The sequence below is a fragment of the Phalacrocorax aristotelis genome, chromosome 23 (assembly GCF_949628215.1).
Source record: "Phalacrocorax aristotelis chromosome 23, bGulAri2.1, whole genome shotgun sequence".
Taxonomy (NCBI): domain Eukaryota; kingdom Metazoa; phylum Chordata; class Aves; order Suliformes; family Phalacrocoracidae; genus Phalacrocorax; species Phalacrocorax aristotelis.
The window spans coordinates 5,145,942-5,165,465 of NC_134298.1; the positions used below are offsets into that span (position 1 = coordinate 5,145,942).

The following is a 19,524-nucleotide window of genomic DNA, read 5'->3' on the forward strand; positions in this document are numbered from 1 at the left end:
GTCATGAATATGAGAAGAAAAGGAAAAGATTGAGGCTGGGGTAGGAGAGGGCAGGAGCTGGAAAGCAGCAAAGATAGGGCTTTTCTACTCCACTGCCGTTCACCTCGTTACCAAGTAAATAGCGGTGCCGAAGCAAAGCCATTTAAAGCCCACCACTACTTTGGCACGGGCAACATGAAAAGCCAGCCCGACAAACACACACCAAGTAAATTCAATGCACCATTAGGGAAATCCAGCACAAAGCTGTCTGAATATCTGATCTGGACTTTTTCCTAAGTGAATTCCCCTCAGTCATGTTCATGCCCTCTCTCCTGTCTGCCTTCCATAAACATTCCCATCGCCAAGTTTTACTGGCACAAATAGCGGCAGAAAGTAGCTTTCAAAGTTGCATGAACAAGTATTTGGGGAAACTAAATATAAAATTTGCGCTGTGCAAATATTCGTGCCAGGCATGATGGGGTGTGCAGCCAGTAAGGCACAGGAACAATATCACGGGGTGGATAAAGGCTCACCGGGGAAAGCTCTTCATTCAAGCCATAGCTTTTAAAGAGTCACTAATATTCTCTGCCCCTGATACGTATCGCATGTAAAAGTCACAGCCACTTTGCATCCCTGCCGTAAGCAAGAAGAGGCTACGGATGTCAGAGAAATTTGTTGCATTATTAGTTCAGCTGTAAGTGAACGCTAAACAATGACTATACAAAGTTCATATAAAGTTGTATGTTTAGGCTCAAATTCAGCGCATGCCTCGTTTTACCATCGAAGCAGCCCCATTAACTTCAAAAGGATGGCTTCCTTGTTTAAAAGCACGTCCTTAGGAGCCTTGTGAATCCGAGCCTAAAAGTACAACATTTATACAAGGGTCTTGGCTTCCCACGAAATTACACCCCAACAAACAACTCCATAAAGCCTACAGCAGCCACAAGCTCTTCCTCCTTAGAGGGATCACAATTTTCTTTTAGTCTTTGCTCATTTGATCAATTTGTTTGTAAATGCTTTTATGCCGGAGGCTTGAACCACAGGAGATCACAAAACACACGAGAACGTCTTCACAGCAAAGAAAACATATATACTCACATAGACAGGTGTGTGTATCCATATACATACACAGCTACCCACTCTGGTGGTCAGGTCTGCTTGGACGTGCCCAGTATTAAGCGAGGAATAATGTGGGTGAGGCTGACAGCCCTGGTTAGAAGGCAGAACCGCAGAGCTCTCCCCACCCCGGCCGCGTTGCCGTTGAGGACGCAGCATTTCCCGACACCTCGCAGGTAAACGCTGCTATTGCTTGTGACACCTTAATACAGATACCATTTAATGGCAGGTCGCGCTCTGCACGCAACGCAACCAGCAGGGCTGATCCCACGGCCTTCGCGCAGGCGTTTAAGCAAAGCCAGTGTTTTGCAGGTGATAAACGCTGGAGAAAATGGAGAGCTAGAAGGGAGAATGGAGCATCTCCGGCACCGCTCCATCCCCACCTCCCCACGCAGCAGCTCTGCGCCCCTTATTCTGCACCTCATCCGCAGCTCCCGACCCCTTGGTCCAGGCACGCTCCCGAAATTCCCAAATAGTTTGACAAGCCTTTCGCCACAAGCACTAAACGCAAGAGCTCGCCACGCAACTAAGAGCTAAAACGTAGGGGACAAGTAACTCCTCCGGACCCGCCACCTTGTGCCCCTCGGGGCTTTGGGGCAGCAGCCGCCTCCGCAGCATCGGGGGGCGAAGGGGCAGAAGCCAGGGGGAGCCAGTAACGGCTGAAACCGCCCGGGTGTGAGCTGGCTGATCCAAATCTCAAGAAATAAGAAGGAATCCCGACAGTCAGATTTTTTCAAGATTGCTCAGCACATCAGGCGCTAATCGCTTCTGAAAACGGAGCTTTTATTTAGACGCTTAAATGCAAGTTGGAAAAATCTGGCTCCAATTGTGGGTGAAAATCTGGCCCTGAGAGCCTTTTTTTTTTTTTCTTTTTTAAATTCTCTTCCCTTTTATTTGGCTCTAGATCACAATTCTCCTGTCTCTTTTACACTCCGGACCGGGAGACTGCTCCCCTAGGATCTCCGCTTTTAACTTTGTAAAAAAGGAAACTGCAGCGGGACCTTCGTCGGAGTCAAAACTTTCTCCTTTTTGTGCGAATCAATTTCCCTGTAATCTCAAGTGCTGTTTACACATTGCAATACCCCTGGACCGTGCGGGATTTGCATCTCGCCGCGCGCTGCATGGAGCCCTGCCAGCTCCCAGCGGTTCCTGGTGCTCGGGGCTGCTGCTGCTTTTATTATAGGCAGACCGCGTTCGTAGCATCTTAAACTCAACCTGGTGCGTTACTCTTAAAACTAAAGCGCGGACCTAGTTCTGCCGGAGATGCCCGTGGGTTAGGGTTTTATTTTCTTAAACCGGTTTGCTCCACGCGGACCAGACAATTACAGTAGCCAGAAAAGTGTGAAATTTCAGCTCTGACCATGTCAGGGCTCCCAAGTGTCAGTTACAATAAAATAAATGACCCATTTCCTGACGGATCGCGAGGGCTCTTCTGAGACAGACGGACAGATTTTTTATGTTTGTTTATTTTCTTTTCTTTTTTTTTTCCCCCTGACGGGAAGGCTGCACTCCCCTGCTCTTTCGCATCAGGAGCTGGGAGCGGGGTAGGGATGCTCTTGCCCCTGTGCCGTTGCCCTGGCGGTGCCCTCCTGGCTGCTCCCATCCCATGCCGGGCATCGTCCCCACCGACGTCCCCGCTCCCTCCCACCGAGCTCTGCCAGCTCCTGGCCCCTCGCCTCCAGCCAGCATCTCAATAAACTGTCCCCCCGCTCTTCGGGTTTTATTAGCCTCCTTGGGGAAACTCCCATGCAGGGGCTGTAACGGCAGCCGGAGCGGGCTCGACTCGAGGCATCAGCATAGGGACAACGAACGGTTTCCCAAAAGCACTTCCCAGCACACACAGACCACCCGGGTACCCCAAAGCCTCCCGTCCGAACAGGTACTGGCACATCCAAAGCCTCAGCGATACCAAAAAGCAGCTGGCTTCACTTCAGACGCTTTTAAAATGAAGCCGAACCCCAGGGAAGGGGACAAGGGTCGGGCAGTGTCCCCTACGGGAAGGGCTGGCAGGAGCCAGAAACGGGCTGCAGGACCCCAACCCTCGCGAGACCCTTTCCAGAAAGCCCCACCCATTGCTAACTCTGTCCAGAGGAGAAAACTGAGCAGGTTTCAATTAAAGCATGATTTTTTTTCCCCCCCTTTTAAATCTATATACTTAAAACCATGAAAACCGCTCCAGCATCTTCAAGAGCAGGCTATGGACACTGGACAAAAACCAGCGGGGAACTGGTTTCCACTCCCCTTCAGCGGGTTATCCCATCAGAAGCAGAAAACACACACTGGTTTTAAGAAAACCAGCTTAAAACAACACCTTACATTAACTTTCCCACAGCTTCCCAGGGGCACTACCAACACCCGAGTGGTGCAAAACCTCCAGCCTGCTTTGGTCCAAGACACCTGCCCTCGGCTCAAGGCAGGACTCAGGTGGGGAGGGACCTCCCAAGGTCACCTTGGCCAACCCCAACGTCCCCCCAGCCCACCCCCTCCGCAGGGATGCGGGTCTCGATGCTGCCTGGGTAGAACATCTCATGGTTCACCAGAAAACACGCAAGGACAAGGGCAGACAGACGGATGGAGATACACGGACACCCTCCTAGCACCTCCTGCAGAAAGACAGAACACCTTCCAGCCGAGACCCCTGCTATCCCCCCGGCTTCACGACCTCCAGGATAAACTTGCAATTGTCAGGTAAACTCCAGCAAAGATTTCTGAGCTGAATTTCCCCACCGCGTTCACACATTTACTGGAAATGGGCAGACGACCTGGGAAAGCCGCTGGGATAAAACACCACACGTGTCTGGAGTGGACAAACAGCCCCGTGGGGCTGGGCTTCTCGTTTCATAAAATATAGGTTAAGAAAAACCTTCCTGGTGAGCGGACTAGTCCATAACTGCCTCTGCAACACTCCTCGTGCCTCTCCCTGCAGCAGCTAAAAGCCATCCCAAGCAGATGCAGGACGGCGTAGGACATCAGCCCCATCTCTGACCCATTTTTTTCCTGTGCCACTTGTTTTCTTAAATTTTTTAAGCTTTCCTGGGCAAGTGCATTTCTTACCCGCCCAGGTACTCAGCGCAGGGCCCTCCCAGCCCGTTTCCGCACTTCAAACTGGGCAGAATAAGAATTTAAAGGTGCCCAAAGGCTCAAACCCATCGGTCAAGCACAGAGCCTGGCAGTGAAGAGGACGGGCAGACCTTGCAAAACTACTTCTGCTGGATCCTCCCCACTATGCCCCGGTTTATCAGGAGCCGGCTGGTGGCTAGGAGCCCCTCTCACCCACAGACCCAAAGAGGCAGCGGGCAGTGCTGTTCATAAGTGGGTGATTTAGGGGTGCACATCCTTGCTTAAGCTTTTAAATGCCTCCGGTCACAACGAAAATGAGAGTTTTCACCAAAAAACTTTTGAAAAGTTCCTCTGCTGAAAAAAAACCCACAAAATAAAAACCAAGAAAACCCCCCAGAAAAGTCTCTGTGACTGCTTTAAAATGCATTTTTTTCCCTCAGTTTTTCAGTTTTCTCCTACTCCCTTCCTTAATTTTTGGGAAGGGGGAGACACCAGCATCCCCTGGGGGCTTCCCTATGCATTTGCTTTAGGCTCCCACTTCTCCCCATCGAAACTGTTCTAGAAAACCAGTGGCATCGTTAAAAGAAGCAGAAAAAACCCCACACCTTCCACCTGCATCGATGGAGGCACCTTCCATTCCTAAATCCAGCAGATCTGGAAGGGGGCGGAAAGGCGGGTACTGGGGCCAGTAACCCCGGCAGGCAAAGGGGCTGGAGAGGTTTCCTCCTGCTCCAGCATGGAGCTGCAAAGCCCTGGGCCAACCTTGGGCCATCCCGAGCAGCCTAAACTCTCCCAAACCCTCCCAGTAACTCTGGAAAACATTAACATTGCTGGGGGCTTGGGCTGGGGGGGACACAAAAATCGGGTTTTTTTCTTTCTTTTTTTTTAATTCTGAAAGGGCTCAATTTTCAAAGCGAGTACTTTAACCCCAACCTCCCTCGGCCATATCTCTGTTTGCTCGGGTTTTTTAACCTAAAAGGCAAAGATAGAAATGAATTCAACTGGGGAAGCAGATTCAGTCCTAGCGATCGCCACCAAGGTTCTCTAGGGAATTCAATTTATTCCTTTCTTTGGAATTTAAAAATCATCAAACTCTTAACAAAGGGCATCTACATGGGACAGGCTCCGTCTTCTACAGGTTCAAAACTTGAGGCTATGAAGTTTACGGTTAAATTGCAATTTCTTGGACGTATTTGCCAGTTATGGCTCCTACGTGGAAAGGGGGAAATAAAGGCATTTCTCTCACTTCAGGCTGTAAATTGGTAAATATATTCTTTCTCTCAGGTATGTTAAAATTGATTAAATTACCTCAGTTTTAAACCACATGGATGAAATTTCCTGACAAATTACTAATAACTAATTTAGTGACAAATTATTTCAATTTTTTCTAGCTGGAAATCATCAAAACCTATTAATTTCCAAATTACTGCAGTTCTCAGAGGTGTAAAACCAGCAGCAGAGAGCTCTCAGCTCAGAGCTGGGGGCTCACAAAAGTAAAGCGAAGGAGAACTCCAGATTATTACCCTTTTTGGTAATCAAAAAAAAGTAGTAACAAACCAAATCCCACTAAACCCAGCATCCTCAGAAAGGAGCATTCATCCCGCCTTTCCATTTCCAAGCACTGCTGTAAACAAGGGTGGTGGTAATTTTTTTAAATGATACTATAACTTGTATCCAGACCTGGTTTAAGGGGAAGAGAATGATCCCTAGGCTGGATTAAAAGTGTATTTTGCCTCAGCATTCAAGAAAGTGTCTTTATTTTAACGGAAAAGAACTAGCAAACTTTTCTCAGCTCAATTTTCAGAGAATCCGAACATCAGGAGGGAGAAAGGCGCATTTTTTGATTAACACTGACAAACAAAGAGATCACACTCGCTGTTAGCAAAAACTTTAAAATATTTCGTTACGAACAATTAATTGCACGACTATGGACATGCGAAGGGACCGTTTCTCCCATGTGAAAACAGTGATTCGAAACAAAGACTGAAAAAAAAAAGCCAATTTTAAGATTTCTCCGTCCATTTCCATGCACTAGGAATTTCTATACGCTAAATCCTCGCGTCATTAACAACATTTAATAATTCCCACCTCTGCTCGGGAGCACAGGGACCCCCTAAACCTACAACTGGCTTGTGAATGACCTCGACTTAAAAATACCCTTTTAGTTGTAAGTCCATGGGCTGTTATCAACCCAGCTCCCTCTTCCCCCCCAATTACTGGGTTTCATTCTCTCCGGTCGACTCACTTCCACATTCCTCATATTTGGAATGTCTGCTTGATGGATTCACTTTTTTCCCCCCTCACCCCTCCTCCTCTCTTCATTCATTCATTCTCTCGACCCCATCGACTTCGGGCTTTTCAGCTTCCCAGTTCCAACCCCCCCCACCCAATCCTTAATCTTAAGTAGGAAAAATTGAATTCTTTTTTCCTTAAAGACCCTTTTCTTTTTTAACCTTCCAAAGAATAAAGCATACCATAATTTTTAAGGTTTTTTTTTTTAAACCCCTCTTAAGTTTCTCCACGCTTTTCTATCAGCAAAGTTAAACAAAAATTAACTCCCAAACCACAATGAGATACTTTAAACAAAACTAAACTAACTTTAAAACTCAGGTTTCTTAATGAAACGACATCAGCACTGACATTTCTTTACAGTCTAATACTTCTAAAGTATTTCGTTAAAATGGTTCCCCATGATCATTAACATAATTTGCAGCTTTAAGTGTTAGTTGAAGAATCACTGTAATTAAACAACTCTAAATTGTTTTATCCTTCTTGGGTGTTTTGGTGCAGCAGCTACACACCCCCCTCACTCCTTCTTGTGCCACAGTAACACATTCAGTGTTTTTTAAATTCATTTCTACGATTGGCTTTAGGGACAGGAGAGATTTTAAAGAAGGAAATAACACCAGGAGGAAAGATTTATTTACAACAGGCAATTTCACCGGACACATTCATTTCGAAAAACACCCAAATCGGTTTTTCCTGAGCATTCCTATCTGCGCTTTCAACGAGAAGAAAACACAACCAAAAAGCCAACTTCTTTTTATTTTCTGAATTAGCTGGGAAGCGCACCAATGCTCATGACTTGTTTTCCCACATTTCTAAAGGGGAAAAAAAAAAAATTAATATCAGGTTTGGGGGGAGGGGGAGGTTGTTTGGTTTAGATCCCACCAAAACCATCTGATTTTGTCCTCACTGCTCACACTTAATTAACCATTTCCTGTTCTCTGTGCCTTTAAACTGGAAAATCCAGTCTTAAAAACAAGCAGAAAGGAAAAAAGAAGGCGGGGGGGGGGGGGGGGAGGGAGGGAAAGGCGCATTTGAGGCAACACCCCACCCCCCCACCCCCCATCTCAGCCCTTATCCAGGGCGGGGGAGCAAAATACACCCAATTACCCCCAAAAGCTCGGTTGGGGCAACCAACCTGCCAAGTTTACAAGCAGCTGCCAAAAAGTTGCTTTTTTTTTCCCGACCCAGAAACACAAACTACTTCCCCAAAGTGAGACAAAGTAACCACGGCCACAGCGGAGGGCGGCGGGGACAGCCCACCCCCCTCAACCCCCCCACCCTCCGGGACCCCCGGAACGATCGACAGCAAAAGGGGCTCCTGTCGCTTTAAAAGCAGCACTCGGGAAGGGGGGGCTCATCTTAACCCCCCCCCAGCCCCCAAAAAAGGGGTTTCGCAGCTCAACACAAGGCATAACCCGGTTTAAAGAGATCCAGGAGAAATGCAGACCAACCTTCCTTCCACCTATTGTCAAGTTTCCCCCCCCCCCCCCATTTCTTTGAATTACAGAAGCCAAAGAAATATTCCCATTTTCAGTGAATTTTTCCCCCCGCGCTCTCTTGGGGGGGATGAGATCTGCTCCCCCCCTAAACCTATCGATTATCCAGCAGCAGTAAGGAAAAAAAGAGGGGTTTGGGGGTTGGGATTTTTTTTGGAGTGTTATGATGTTACCCTTCACAGGGTAATTGCCTTTCCAATAACACCCCTTTGCTCATTGATAATTAAGCCACAGCGAGTCCCCCAGCGCTGTAACGAGCGCTATCGATCAGCCCACCCCGAGGTGCTAAAAAAGAACTAATAATAATAAAATCTCAGCTAGGAAATTATGAAATGGATATATATGTTTTGTTCTCTCTTTTTTCGGGGGCCTTTGGGATCAGCCCCTGCCGGGGGGAGCCCGCTCTGCCACGGCCAAGGCTGCAAAGTTTGGCAGCCCCCCCCCCCCCCCCAACCTCCCAAAGCGGGGTCAAGGGGTTGAACCCCAAAATGAGCTCCCACCGCCCAGCCAAAAGGAGGGGAGGGGGTTTCGTCAAGAGACGAAGAAATTGGGAGAGTTTGGGGAGGAAGAGTTGGCTTCGCCTCCTCCCTCCGCGCCCGGGCGTTGAAGTAACCGCCTCGTCACGTGGCCGACGCGGGTTTCGCGATCCAACGTGGACTATTTGGGGTTGGGGACTAACTCGCCCTCAGCCCGGGCGGCCTCTCCTTGAGCTGGGGGTAGGGGGGGGTTTCTCTGAAAAAAAGAAAAAAATAAAATAAAATAAAATAAAATACTCTTTAGATTTCATAAATAACCCCCAGCGGGGCTGGGGAGAGCGGTGCCCGGGGCTTGCTCCGGCGTCCTGCACGCCAGCCCGGCGCGCAACAACAAAGGGCCAAGAAGATGGAGAGGGCCGGGCTGGGCAAGGCCGGCGGCGGGCGAAGTCGCTTGGCAGGTAGATGGAAACCGCCAAAAACGTAGTTCTTGCCCCAAAATAAAAGTTGCCGGTGGGCAGGAGCTAGGCCAGCGCCCCGTGCTCGCCGGGTTTTAAATCCCTCCCCGACATGGCACGGTGAGACCAGCCCCATGTTGGTTTTTTTTTTTTTTCCTTTTCTCTAAGTCCTCACCATCGAATCCCAGCAAATTTCACTTTTTGTAAACATTTTTTGATTATTTTTTTTATTATTTTACAGTTCTCTTGGAAAACAAAAGATTTCGCCCATTTCGCAGCGGAGGAACCGAGCGAGGCTGGGAAATTCTTCCAGTGCCACAAGTTTGAAAACCCCAACCCAAAACGCCTCAGCCATCCATCACCTTGGGCGAGCTGCTGGATAATTGTTTAACCATTTATTTAAAAAAAAAAGAAAACCAAAAACAATACTTGCTCACACAGGAAGTTTTCTTTAAAAAAAAACAAAACCAAAAACAAAAATCCAAACACCAACAAACAAAAAAAAACCAAAAAATATTTAAACGTTGATCCTCAAAACTGCCTCTCACCTCACTGGGGACGCATCTACAGCCAAATCACCAACATCTCTAATTTCACATGCACATATTTGGGTATAATTTTTTTTGCCTCCTTTATCTTACGTTCATTTTTTTTTTCCCCCAACAGAAATTTAAAAAAAAAATTAAATTTTAAAAATAGAAATTAAAACACTGGATTACCTTTGCTTTTTAGGTACTGAATGTTCAATCTCTAGCTGTTTTCCATGAAGCTCCACTTTCCCTAAAAACAAAATGTGTCTGTTTTTTAAAATCTGGGTGGAGTGGTCAGAAAGCTTTGGATAACATACTATCACGTGAAACCTCGCAATTTAATTCAAATTACGACCAACTACGCACAAATACATTTTCCGATTCCTTTACAAGTGCATTTTATTAAATCTAAGACTGGCTTCAAATGGGAAGCGGTGGGAGGGAGTGGTGAGTTAGTGTCTGGACAATGTTCCTTGGGAATATTTAATTCCTTAGTTCATCCCGCTCTGAGTGAAAGAAAATGAGGAATAATATTTTGAGACCAATTCTTTGCCTTTATTTAATTCCGCCTCGTTTCATCCCTGCAAGAAGTCCTCCGGGCAGATTTCTTCCCCCCCATTAAAAGGCTCAAAAATTGTAACTCCATGGCAGAAATGGATTTCTCTTTGAAAATGGAGTGGGTTTCTTTGCTGCTGGGTTATTATGATGATTTTTTTTTTTTTTTGGGGGGAGGGGGAGAAGAGGGGAAGAGCCCGGCGGGAGGCGGGGGGAGCCCGGGCCGAGGAGAGGGGGGTGGGAAAAATAATGAAAAAGAAAAAAAAAATTCAAATATTTTAAAAATTATCTGCTTCCCGGGGAGCTTTTTCTCTCCCTGCGAGCAGCATGGCGACCTTCGCGCTACTCCACACATCACATGCCCCAGGAAACCCAGTTTCAAATCAAAATGGCCAAAGTCCCAGCCCACCCGCCCGTGCCGCGACGGGACCCCCGCGCCGAGCCCCGCCGCCCCGCAGCCTGCACGGACGGGGGGGGCGGGGGTGAGGGGGGCCACGCGGGGCGGGGGGCGGCGGGGGGGGGGGGCGTGGGGGGGACCCCCCGCTCCTCCACCCCCCACACGCGCTGGTTTGGGGGGGGGGGGGGGGGAGTTGGGGGGAGGGGGTCCCCACCCCGCCGCCCTAACGCAAGCCCCGACGGGGCGCGACGGAGCGGGGGGCCCCTGTGGGTTTTGGGGGGCGGGGGGGAGCTGAGCGGTGCGGAGGGGGGGTCCGCAGCGATCCGGGGAGGGGGAGAGGAGGAAGCGGGCGGGGAGGGAAGGCGAGATAACGCCGCTTACCCGAAAAAGTTTCGATGGCTTTCATGGCCCACTGCTCGTCGGGGCAGTCCACAAAGGCATAGCCGGACTTGACCAGGAACTGCCCGCTGAAGGAGATCTTGTGGTCGTTGAAGACTTTCTCCAAGTCGGCCGGAGTCACGTTCTCGTTTAGGTTCCCGATGTACAGCTTGTTCATGGTGGCGGCGGCGGCGGCGGCGGCGGCGGCGGGGGGCGGCGGGCGGGCGGCGGCGCGCCGGGGCTCGGAGCGCGGCTCCCGGGGGGGCTCCACCGTGCGCCCGCGCCGTCGGGCTCCGGCCGCGCTCTGCCGCCCCGCAGCCGGGCCGGGGGCTCGCCTGGAGGGCTTCCCTTTTTTTTTTTTTTTTTTCTTTCTTTTTAAAATTTCCTTTTAACCCCCTTTTTTTTCCTCTTTTTTTTTTTTGCTTTTTCCTATTTTTCCCCCTTTTTTTTAATTTTTTTTTTTTTTTTTCCTTTTGGGGAGGGGGGCGGCGGCTGTTAGAGGAGGAGGAGGAAGGGGGTGGGGGGGGGGTCCTAGGGGAGGGGGCGGCTCCGGCGGGTGGCGGCGGCGGGCAGGGCGGTGGCGCCGGCTGCGGGGGCCCCCAAGTCGGCGGAGTGGCACTGGAGTGTCACCGGACGCCTCTCGGCAGCCGGGCACCGCCTCTAAATAAAACCGACCTGGAAAAATGAGTGAAAATGTTTGCTGGAGGAAGCCACGTGGTGATGCGGGAGGGCCCGGCCCCCGGGGGGAGGGGCCGGGGGGGAGGGGGCGGCCGCCACTTATTTATTTATTTTAATTTAAATACTACGTTATTTACCTCCACGCACATCCCCCCCCCCCCTTTCCGAGCGGGGGGCGCGTCCACCCCCTGTCCCGTGTGGGTGTCCGTGTGTCCGTCCGTGTGTGGATGTCCACCACCACCACCACCACCACCACCACCCCCCTCCCCTCCTCCGCCCAACCCCGTCCCGTCGGAGGCACTTTCCCATCTGCTGCAGCCCCCCGCCCCCACCGCGCCCCTCCCCCCACCGCGCCCCTCCCCCACCCCTTTCCCCCGCTGCCTCAATGGGATTTTTTTCTGGGTGTAAAAAACTTCGGCATCAAAGGGGCCGGGAGGTCCCCTGGCGCCAGGGGATAGGGGATGGGGGGGGGGGGGAACGGCCCGCCCGGCCCCCCCCGGGGCTGGCCCGGCCCGGCGGGGCGGCTGGGGGAGCCCCCCGGGGGGGGTTATTGTCCCCGGCATTGTTTTAAGCCCTTCATGTGCAGCCCCGCGGAAGCCTTCGGGGAAGGTGGGGGGGGGGGGGGGTTGGGGGGCTCCTCCCCGCACAAAAGGGCCCCACGGTGGGGGAGGGCCGTTCCCCGACGGGGCCTGATCTCGGCTGGGGGCTGGGGGCGGGTAGCGCCCCGTCGGCAAAGCAGCGTGTGCGGATCCTCCCCCCCCCTTCCCTTTCCCTCCCCGCCTGCCTTTTCTGGAGACTTTTATTTTTAGGCTCAAGATGGGTTGAAAATAGCAACGAGCCCCCCCGGTCCGCCCCCCTCCCCCCCCGCCCCGGCTCCATTCACCCCCCGCCTTCCTGCCTCCCCGACGGGGCGGGCGGGGGAGCCCCGGTGCGCGGGGGGCTCGGCCCGGGATGCTGCCGGGCGGGGAGGGGCGGGGGCGGCCGCGGGTCCCCCCCCACCCCCGCCGCGCTGCAAGTAGAGGCACGGTCCGGCCCCTCCGCGCCTGCAATTAAATGTAAATGTAACGCTGCTCCCCGGGAAAACTCGCTCCCGCCCGCCCCGCCCGCCGGGTGGGGGGCTCCGCTCTGCTCCCCCACCCCCGCCTTCCCTGGGAAAAATTGTAAAAAAAATTAAAAAAATATATATTTTTCAAAAATCCCGAACAGAGGTTTTTTGCTGAGGGTTTTCCGGGCGCGGCTCTCCCGGGCAGCTCCGCGCTCCCTGCGCGGGCGCGCAGCCGCCACCGCGCCCCCCTCCCCCGGCCGCCTTTGGGGGTGACGGCGGTGCGGGGCCGAGCCCCGGGGCTGGGGGGGGGGGGGGGGGGGGGGGCGGCTGGGACCCCCGGCACGGCGGGCACATTTGGTCATTCCCTCGGTGCTACACGGACGGGCTGGGCTGGGCTCTATCGCGAAGTATTTTTTTAATTAGCTAAATATTTTTTTATTATTATTTTTCTCCCAGCTGAGGAAGAGCCACGCGGGGAATTTGTTGGTAAATAAATCTGATATTTCTCAGGAATCAAAAGTTGCATAAACCTTAAGGAATAGAGGCACATGCCCGAGGACATTTGCATGTGCTCTTTGCTACAGCCTCCTAGGAAACTCATTAAACTGAATTATAAAAATCCTGGGAAATATTAATTTAAAGCAAAAAGCCTTTAGCTTTCCCTCCTTTATCCAATCCTTTCCTTCATCCCGGGATCTTTGCCTTAAAAACATGTAGATGCTGCTCACCAGGGAAAGTTTGGTTCCCATCCTTCCAGCTGCATTACTTGGCTCTCCTGAAAGCACCAAACCAAATTAGCCAGAGGAGTCTTTGGAGGAGCACTGCTGCGTCCATGTGCGTGTTTCTGAGGTTTCCAGGGTGTAATCCAAGCTCAGAATTCACAGGTGAAAAGAAGAGAGCAATGAAATTGGGAAATAAATTTCCTGCTGCTCAGAAAGTGCATTTCAAGCCTTCCCTAGCTGAAAACCTGAGCGTGCACCTTCCTCCATCGATATGTCCCCCCCACAAACACAGCTAAAATAAATGATCCACTATCTGCTTCAGATCTATTGCCAATCTTGAGCAGAATACTTTTGTTGTTGCTTTTATTGGTTTACCCAGTACCTTCCCCATGTAACATAATCCTCTGCAATAATGAAATGAAGGAAACCAACCTAAAAAAAAAAAAAAAGGAAAAAGAAAAAAAAAGGAAAAAAGAAAAAAGGAAAAATAAAGAAAGAAAACAAGAAAAAAATCCAAACAAAGAGGGAAGTCTTCAATTTAGACCTGAAACAAGAAAGGCTATCAGTCAACCTCCTTCCCCTCGCTGGAGCATTCCAGATGCAAGGTATTTAGAGAATGCAAACAGCAGAGACTAAATCATTGATCTGCTGGGGGGTAACGGAGCTGCTCTCACCCCTGTGCAGGAGCTGGGGCGAGAGGGCAGCCCCCAAACCCAAAGTGCCCCGGCTGAGCCAGGGCAAAACCAGCTCTGCAGAATCCCCCCCCACCCAGGGAAACAGTTCTCCCCTCGCTGATTTAAACGTTACCAGCAACTGCAACAGAAATCCAGTGGGATTTCTGGAGCCAGGGAAGGGCTGAGCAACAGTTTGTAGCCAGGCACTGTCACTTGTAAAACCCTCTGTGGCCTTTTTCCTCCCCCCAGGATTTTCTTAAATTGGGCGGGAGTTTTTTTTAAAAAAAAAAAAAAAAAAATCACACTGAGAAGTTGATTTTTTTGTGTAACTTCACATTTTCAAATTTTACTGCCCCGCTCTCCTACCAATGTAAAGCAGCTTCTGAGTTTTATACCTAAAACCTGATTAGGGCAAAAGTTGGGCTTTTTTAAAGATTTAAATCTTTGACTCAGGCAGAAATGGTCTTAATGAGTTTTTACAATTTATCTGCAAATTCAGATAATTATTGTTGCCACTTTGGAGTTTGGGGAACTTTCTGAAGGGAGAAGGTTGAAGCTGGGTGGTAAATAATGCAGCTAAGATTTCACTGAAATGGGGGTTTCATACGAAAGGGTGTAATTACTGCAGTCTGCTGAAGTGTTGGTGTTGATCTGAGGCAGAAAATAGCTAAAATAGAGATAAACTTTATACCAGATTAGCAGTAAACAAGAACAGATTATATTCTGTTATTTTTCTGCCAGGTATCATCTGAAACTTTCTTTAATTTGTTTTTTTTTTTTTGTGTTGGTTTTTTTTAATCTCCAGTGATCTCACTAGTATTTCATTTGGACAACATTAAAGATGCATTTAGAAACCCCAGAAACTTTGAAAAAAACTATATTTTTCAAAAGTTTGAAAATCTGGATTAATTACTAGCTAATAAATATGGGCTGAAAGTTTTCAGGAAAATGCACAGGTCATAAAGGAAAAAAAAAAAAAACCCAAGAATTTTGTTTTCATAGAATCTGTTTCAATCAAATCTCAACTAGCAGAAATGATCTGAACATGGAACAAGCCTGTCCTTAAAACACAGGTGAGAATTCAACAGAATAAGGAGAGTGAGGGTTACAGTTGGGAAAGATTTCCTTTTACTTAAGTGGAATCCCAGTTTAAACCACCTTTTGTTCAGTTTTTATTATGTGGAAAATATTCATGACTGGAAAAAGCAGCTCATATCTAAGAAGATCCAGTTGATTAAAGCTCGTGTTGATAAATTTGTTAAGAATCAAACTTGCTGTGAAATTAACAGTTTGCTTTAAAACAAAATTAAGGCTTGAAGTAGATTATTAATAATCCCCTGGTTCTCTCTGCATTTGAAACAGCCTCTTGGCATTTAAATGATGTTTTGTTTGAGCTGAGGAGCGGAGGAGCATCCCCAGCCCCAAGGAAGGGGCTGAGCGATGGGAAATGCCCCTCTGCTCCCTGAAGGGTGGGAGGTTCAGCAGCAGCAGGGCTGAAGATGGAAATGGTTAAACCTGCAACTTGCTCGAAGATCTGCCTATTCCCTAAACATTTTAGTGCTTCAGTTAAAAACAAAGCAAATACTGCAATAAACTCTGCCTTCAAAATCAACTCACATCCTGAAAAATCCTTTAGTTCTGGTACTAAAAAGCTGGAGTCTCTTTAAAAAAAACCCAACAGAAAACCACAACCAAACAACTATTTGCTTCTCCTCTACATCTGCTGCTTCCCAGTTTCTGGGGTCCCACCAGGGCAGGGTGCTGAGCTCCACGCGGGGCTGGGGCTGGGTGCGCTTCCCAGGTCTCCTGGAGCAACAACCCGAATCCTCCGTTGGCGTTTGCCAACACACAGAGAAATGTTCAAATTGCAACCAAACAAAGCTGCTTTGCATAGGGATTTTTTTTTTTCCTCCCCCAATGGAAATGGTTAATTTTTGGTTTTGCAGTCATTTTCTTTGGGTAAGCGGTAAACTCTAAATGTGAGGAAAGGAAAACACTCATCAGAACGAGCCCTGAAATGCTGTGGTTCAGGCAGTCCCTTTAATTTTCAATTTTCCCCCAAATGAATATGCCACCGCTTCTTTACAGCAGACCTTTCTAACCTGGCAATTTAATTTTTCGTCCTCCAAAATCACCGTGAGCCGCTGGGCAGATAGCGGGAGCAGCCATTTCTCCTGCGGATGGTGGAGCGGTGGGGGAAAGTTTGGGTCTTGGTACAATGATAAACTAAACTAACGTAGTTGAGAAAGCATCGTGGGGGATGAATCCTGCCGTTGCTGAACTCCCCCTGACCTTACTCCAAGTAGGAGCTGCTCTTTTGAACCCCCCTCCAAACATTTGCAGCACTTATAAAGCACAGATTAAATGTTTTCCTTTCAGTAACTGTAGGTGTTTGTATCAGATTTCCTCCAGTCTGAAATAAATGCATTAATATCAGATTTATGCACCGCGAGTACAAATTTGGGGGCCCCATAATTTCGAGTCACTGTTTAAATCCCCCAAAGAACAGCGGGCTCTCCAGTACTCACTGCTTTTCATCCCTCCACTTTTTAAACTCCTTGTAGCAGGAGGCAACGAAAGGCTCAGCCACTAATACCACTGCATTTTTGCCTAATTCTTTATATCCAAACCAAGTGTAACCCGGGAGGTTGGAAGCTGCACGGCAACATTTTCTGTTGTGGGTCACTTTAAAAAATATAGGTCATTTCACAATCGAAACCTTGACCCATACCCCACCGCCTGTGCCGGGGCACCAGCACCGCTGGGCTGCTGGAAAGGTGATGTTAGGAGAGCAGCGAGGGCATGAGGTGGAAATAATTTCACGTTACTGAACCGGCCACTTGGGCAGGCTCCTTGCCGTGGACCGGGTTGTCTAGTTTCTCGTCCTGCTGGTACGTACTTGGGATTTAGCAAGACTGATTATTTCCTCTCCTTTCCTGCAGCTCCACCACTCTAATCTCCCCAGCTGGTTACTTCTGGCTCTATCTTTGCTCAAAGGGGGAATAAAGGATGGTTTTCACATTAAGATCACTGTCGCAAGGTAAAGCGCTAACAGGGTAAAACACAGGTAGCTTTAATGCTAGAGCAAGTCCGGATCATCTCTCCAGCCTCTGGAAGCAGTGGCATTGCTCACTACCCAGAGGTAAAAACTGCAGTTGGGAGATTTTTTAATATGTAGCTCGGTGGTCCAAATAAATCTTCCCCGCACGGAGGTTACAGGTGCTGCCACGGGCTTTTTGTTACGGCAGTTACTGCCCTGTAGGTCCCTGCTCCTGGGGGGTACAACAAGCTTTTAAGAAAAAAGAAATAAGCAGAGCACGCAACAAGAAGTCCATACTCTCCATGTTCCATGGTTCCCATCTTTAGTTGTCGTGGGGTTTTTTTCCCCCCCAAAAAAAAGAACTGGCAATGAGGAAGGCTCTGAGACAGCCATCCCAGTGAGTTGAGTTAGTCAAGAACAACCGCTGGAGCCTTAAAAGGCCCTAGGGTTTGTTGGCAGTTAAATGGGAGGATTGGCATTTAAAAACATATCTGGTATTTCACCATTGTGAAAAAACCTGTTCCGTTCCCACAAGCACCGGAGCGGGCGGCAGGTCTGAACCCAGGAGAGAGGATGAAGCAGTGTTCGCCGCTCCAAAGATGCCCTGTAAATCCATCCAGCCCGTCACTCCTGTCCCCAGCGCAGCTCAGTGTGAACGCTGGGCAGGGCGACGCACAAGGGATGCAACAAGGAGCCAGGCAAACCCTCGCTGCCTTCAGCTGGAGGCAAAGCTGCTTTCGTCGCTTTTTGGTAAGTCTGAGCCTCCTGGCAGAGTCCTGGCACCAGCGATCGGCTGTGCGGTTTCTCCTCCCGACAGCACCAGCCTTTGCTGCGCGAGATACCGAGATACCGAAGATGCCGTACGGTGGCCGCGGCTGCGAGCGGGCAGCGGGACCCCGAGCAACCCCAGGAAGGGAGGGAAAAGCTGGGCACGGGCTGTGTGGTCAGGGCTTGGGGGAAAGAAGCTCATATTTAGGACTCACGCTCTGCAAAGGTGTAAGAGGATGAGTGAGAATAAAGCACGTAAGAGTTACCTCCTCTGCGAGACATTGCTGCTATTTTAGGGAGAGAAATGAGCTCCCAAGACAAGCTTTGCACCTCTGTGCCTTTGAGAGAACGGAATCAGTCCTGAATCAGGACCAGAGTTTGAATAATACTCCAATCCCTGTGATTTCAGGGAGAGGATGGGTGTGAAAAACTTAACACTCCCTCCTTCCTCTCCCCCTGTGATTGAGGAGCAGGACACATGCTAATACTGATCAGTCGAAGCCCGATACAATTAGGAACCTCAGATCAGCCTAACGCTTGCCCACAAAATGGAGCAGAAAACCTTATTTTCACCTGGGACATGCAACACCCGAAACCTGTCTCTGGCAGAGCTGAGGTGCCCTGAGCAGTGCCGCGCAAAACCGCAGCCGAAGAGCGCTGCTCCAGAGGGAGAGGGAAAATCTTACTCACCGCATCCACCGGGAGCAGGAGGGAGGTGTAAATTGTGCCATTGAAGGGGAGCTGTTAGAGCTAAACACTAAGACATTTCCTGGGAAGTTTGCAGCATTTTCATTTCTGAAAACTTTTGGGAATGGATCAGACTGGTCCATTCCAAGTGATTAAAGCGGAGCTAAGGCTGTCTGGGAGCAGGGGAGGGAATGGATGACCTCTTAAGGTCACTTCAAGCCCTATTTTCCATGATTACAGGGACATCTAATACTTGAAATGCTTTGCAATCAAAGTTGCCCTTGAGATGTTTCGGTGTCTCAAAGCAGAGCACAAGGACCGTTTCAGTAACGCAGCTGTGATCTTCCCAACGCATTCCCGAATTCCTGAAACACCAACTCCTCGAGTCAGGTCTGCTGCGGAGCAGAGGAGAACGGCTCACTAAGCTCTGTGTGGCAGGGTAGGGCGAAGCAGGGCAGCCCTGGCTCTCCTGTTTAATTTGCAGGGAGACAAATGCCACGGCTGGGTGAAACCTAAGCTAGAGAGTCCTCTGTCCCAAGGCGGGACCCAGCTGAAGCTTGTGAAATGGCTTGTGTTATCAGCGAAGGCAGCACACCCCAGATAACGCTACGAGGGTAGCGCTGCCGTGGCTGTGGTGGGCTGAGGCTAGAGAAGAGCAAGGTTTGCATCGTTAATTAGACCCTCCGTTACCCTGGAAAAAGCAGATTTGGGCACGTGGACCTTCTCTAGGGCAGCACCTCACTCGCTGCCTCTGCGCCTCCCAGACCTGAACCGGCACGTGGAGGTTCAGCGGTTTAGGCATCGCTCAGTGGATATCACACAGCCAGGATGAAATCAGACAGTGCCCACCTATCTCTGCGGGTAACTCCTGCGTATCTGGGGGTTTTTTGTTTGAAAGGTTGTGAGAAATCTCAGAGCGATGCTGCTGTCCCACCTGCATCACGAGCAGATGCCCTGAAATAACCGTAACCGTGAACCCTGGGTCAACATTTAATGTTGCTGGATATTTATTTCACTCTATTAACTTTATATCCTACAGAGGCACTTAATGAGAGGAAAACAAATAGGTTGCACTTTGGAGAAACAAGATATCCAAGTTGGCTGGGAGTGAAGTACCCAGAATACATATAATAAAGGCACTAGGATAAACTATTCCATTTTATTGATTAGCAACTGTGC

The 19,524-nt window shown here is 49.5% G+C and overlaps 1 protein-coding gene across 1 annotated transcript in view; it reads right to left on the minus strand.

Moving 5' to 3' along the window:
* Positions 1-11,410, minus strand: part of IGF2BP1 (insulin like growth factor 2 mRNA binding protein 1) — a 34,298-nt gene extending 22,888 nt beyond the window's left edge. The window contains exons 1-2 of the mRNA XM_075116914.1: positions 10,735-11,410; positions 9,591-9,651 (exon numbers count right to left, since the gene is read on the minus strand). Coding sequence (XP_074973015.1) covers positions 9,591-9,651; positions 10,735-10,909 — 236 coding nt within the window. The 5' untranslated portion in view covers positions 10,910-11,410. The remainder of the gene's footprint in view (positions 1-9,590; positions 9,652-10,734) is intronic.
* Between the last annotated feature and the right edge of the window lie 8,114 nt (positions 11,411-19,524).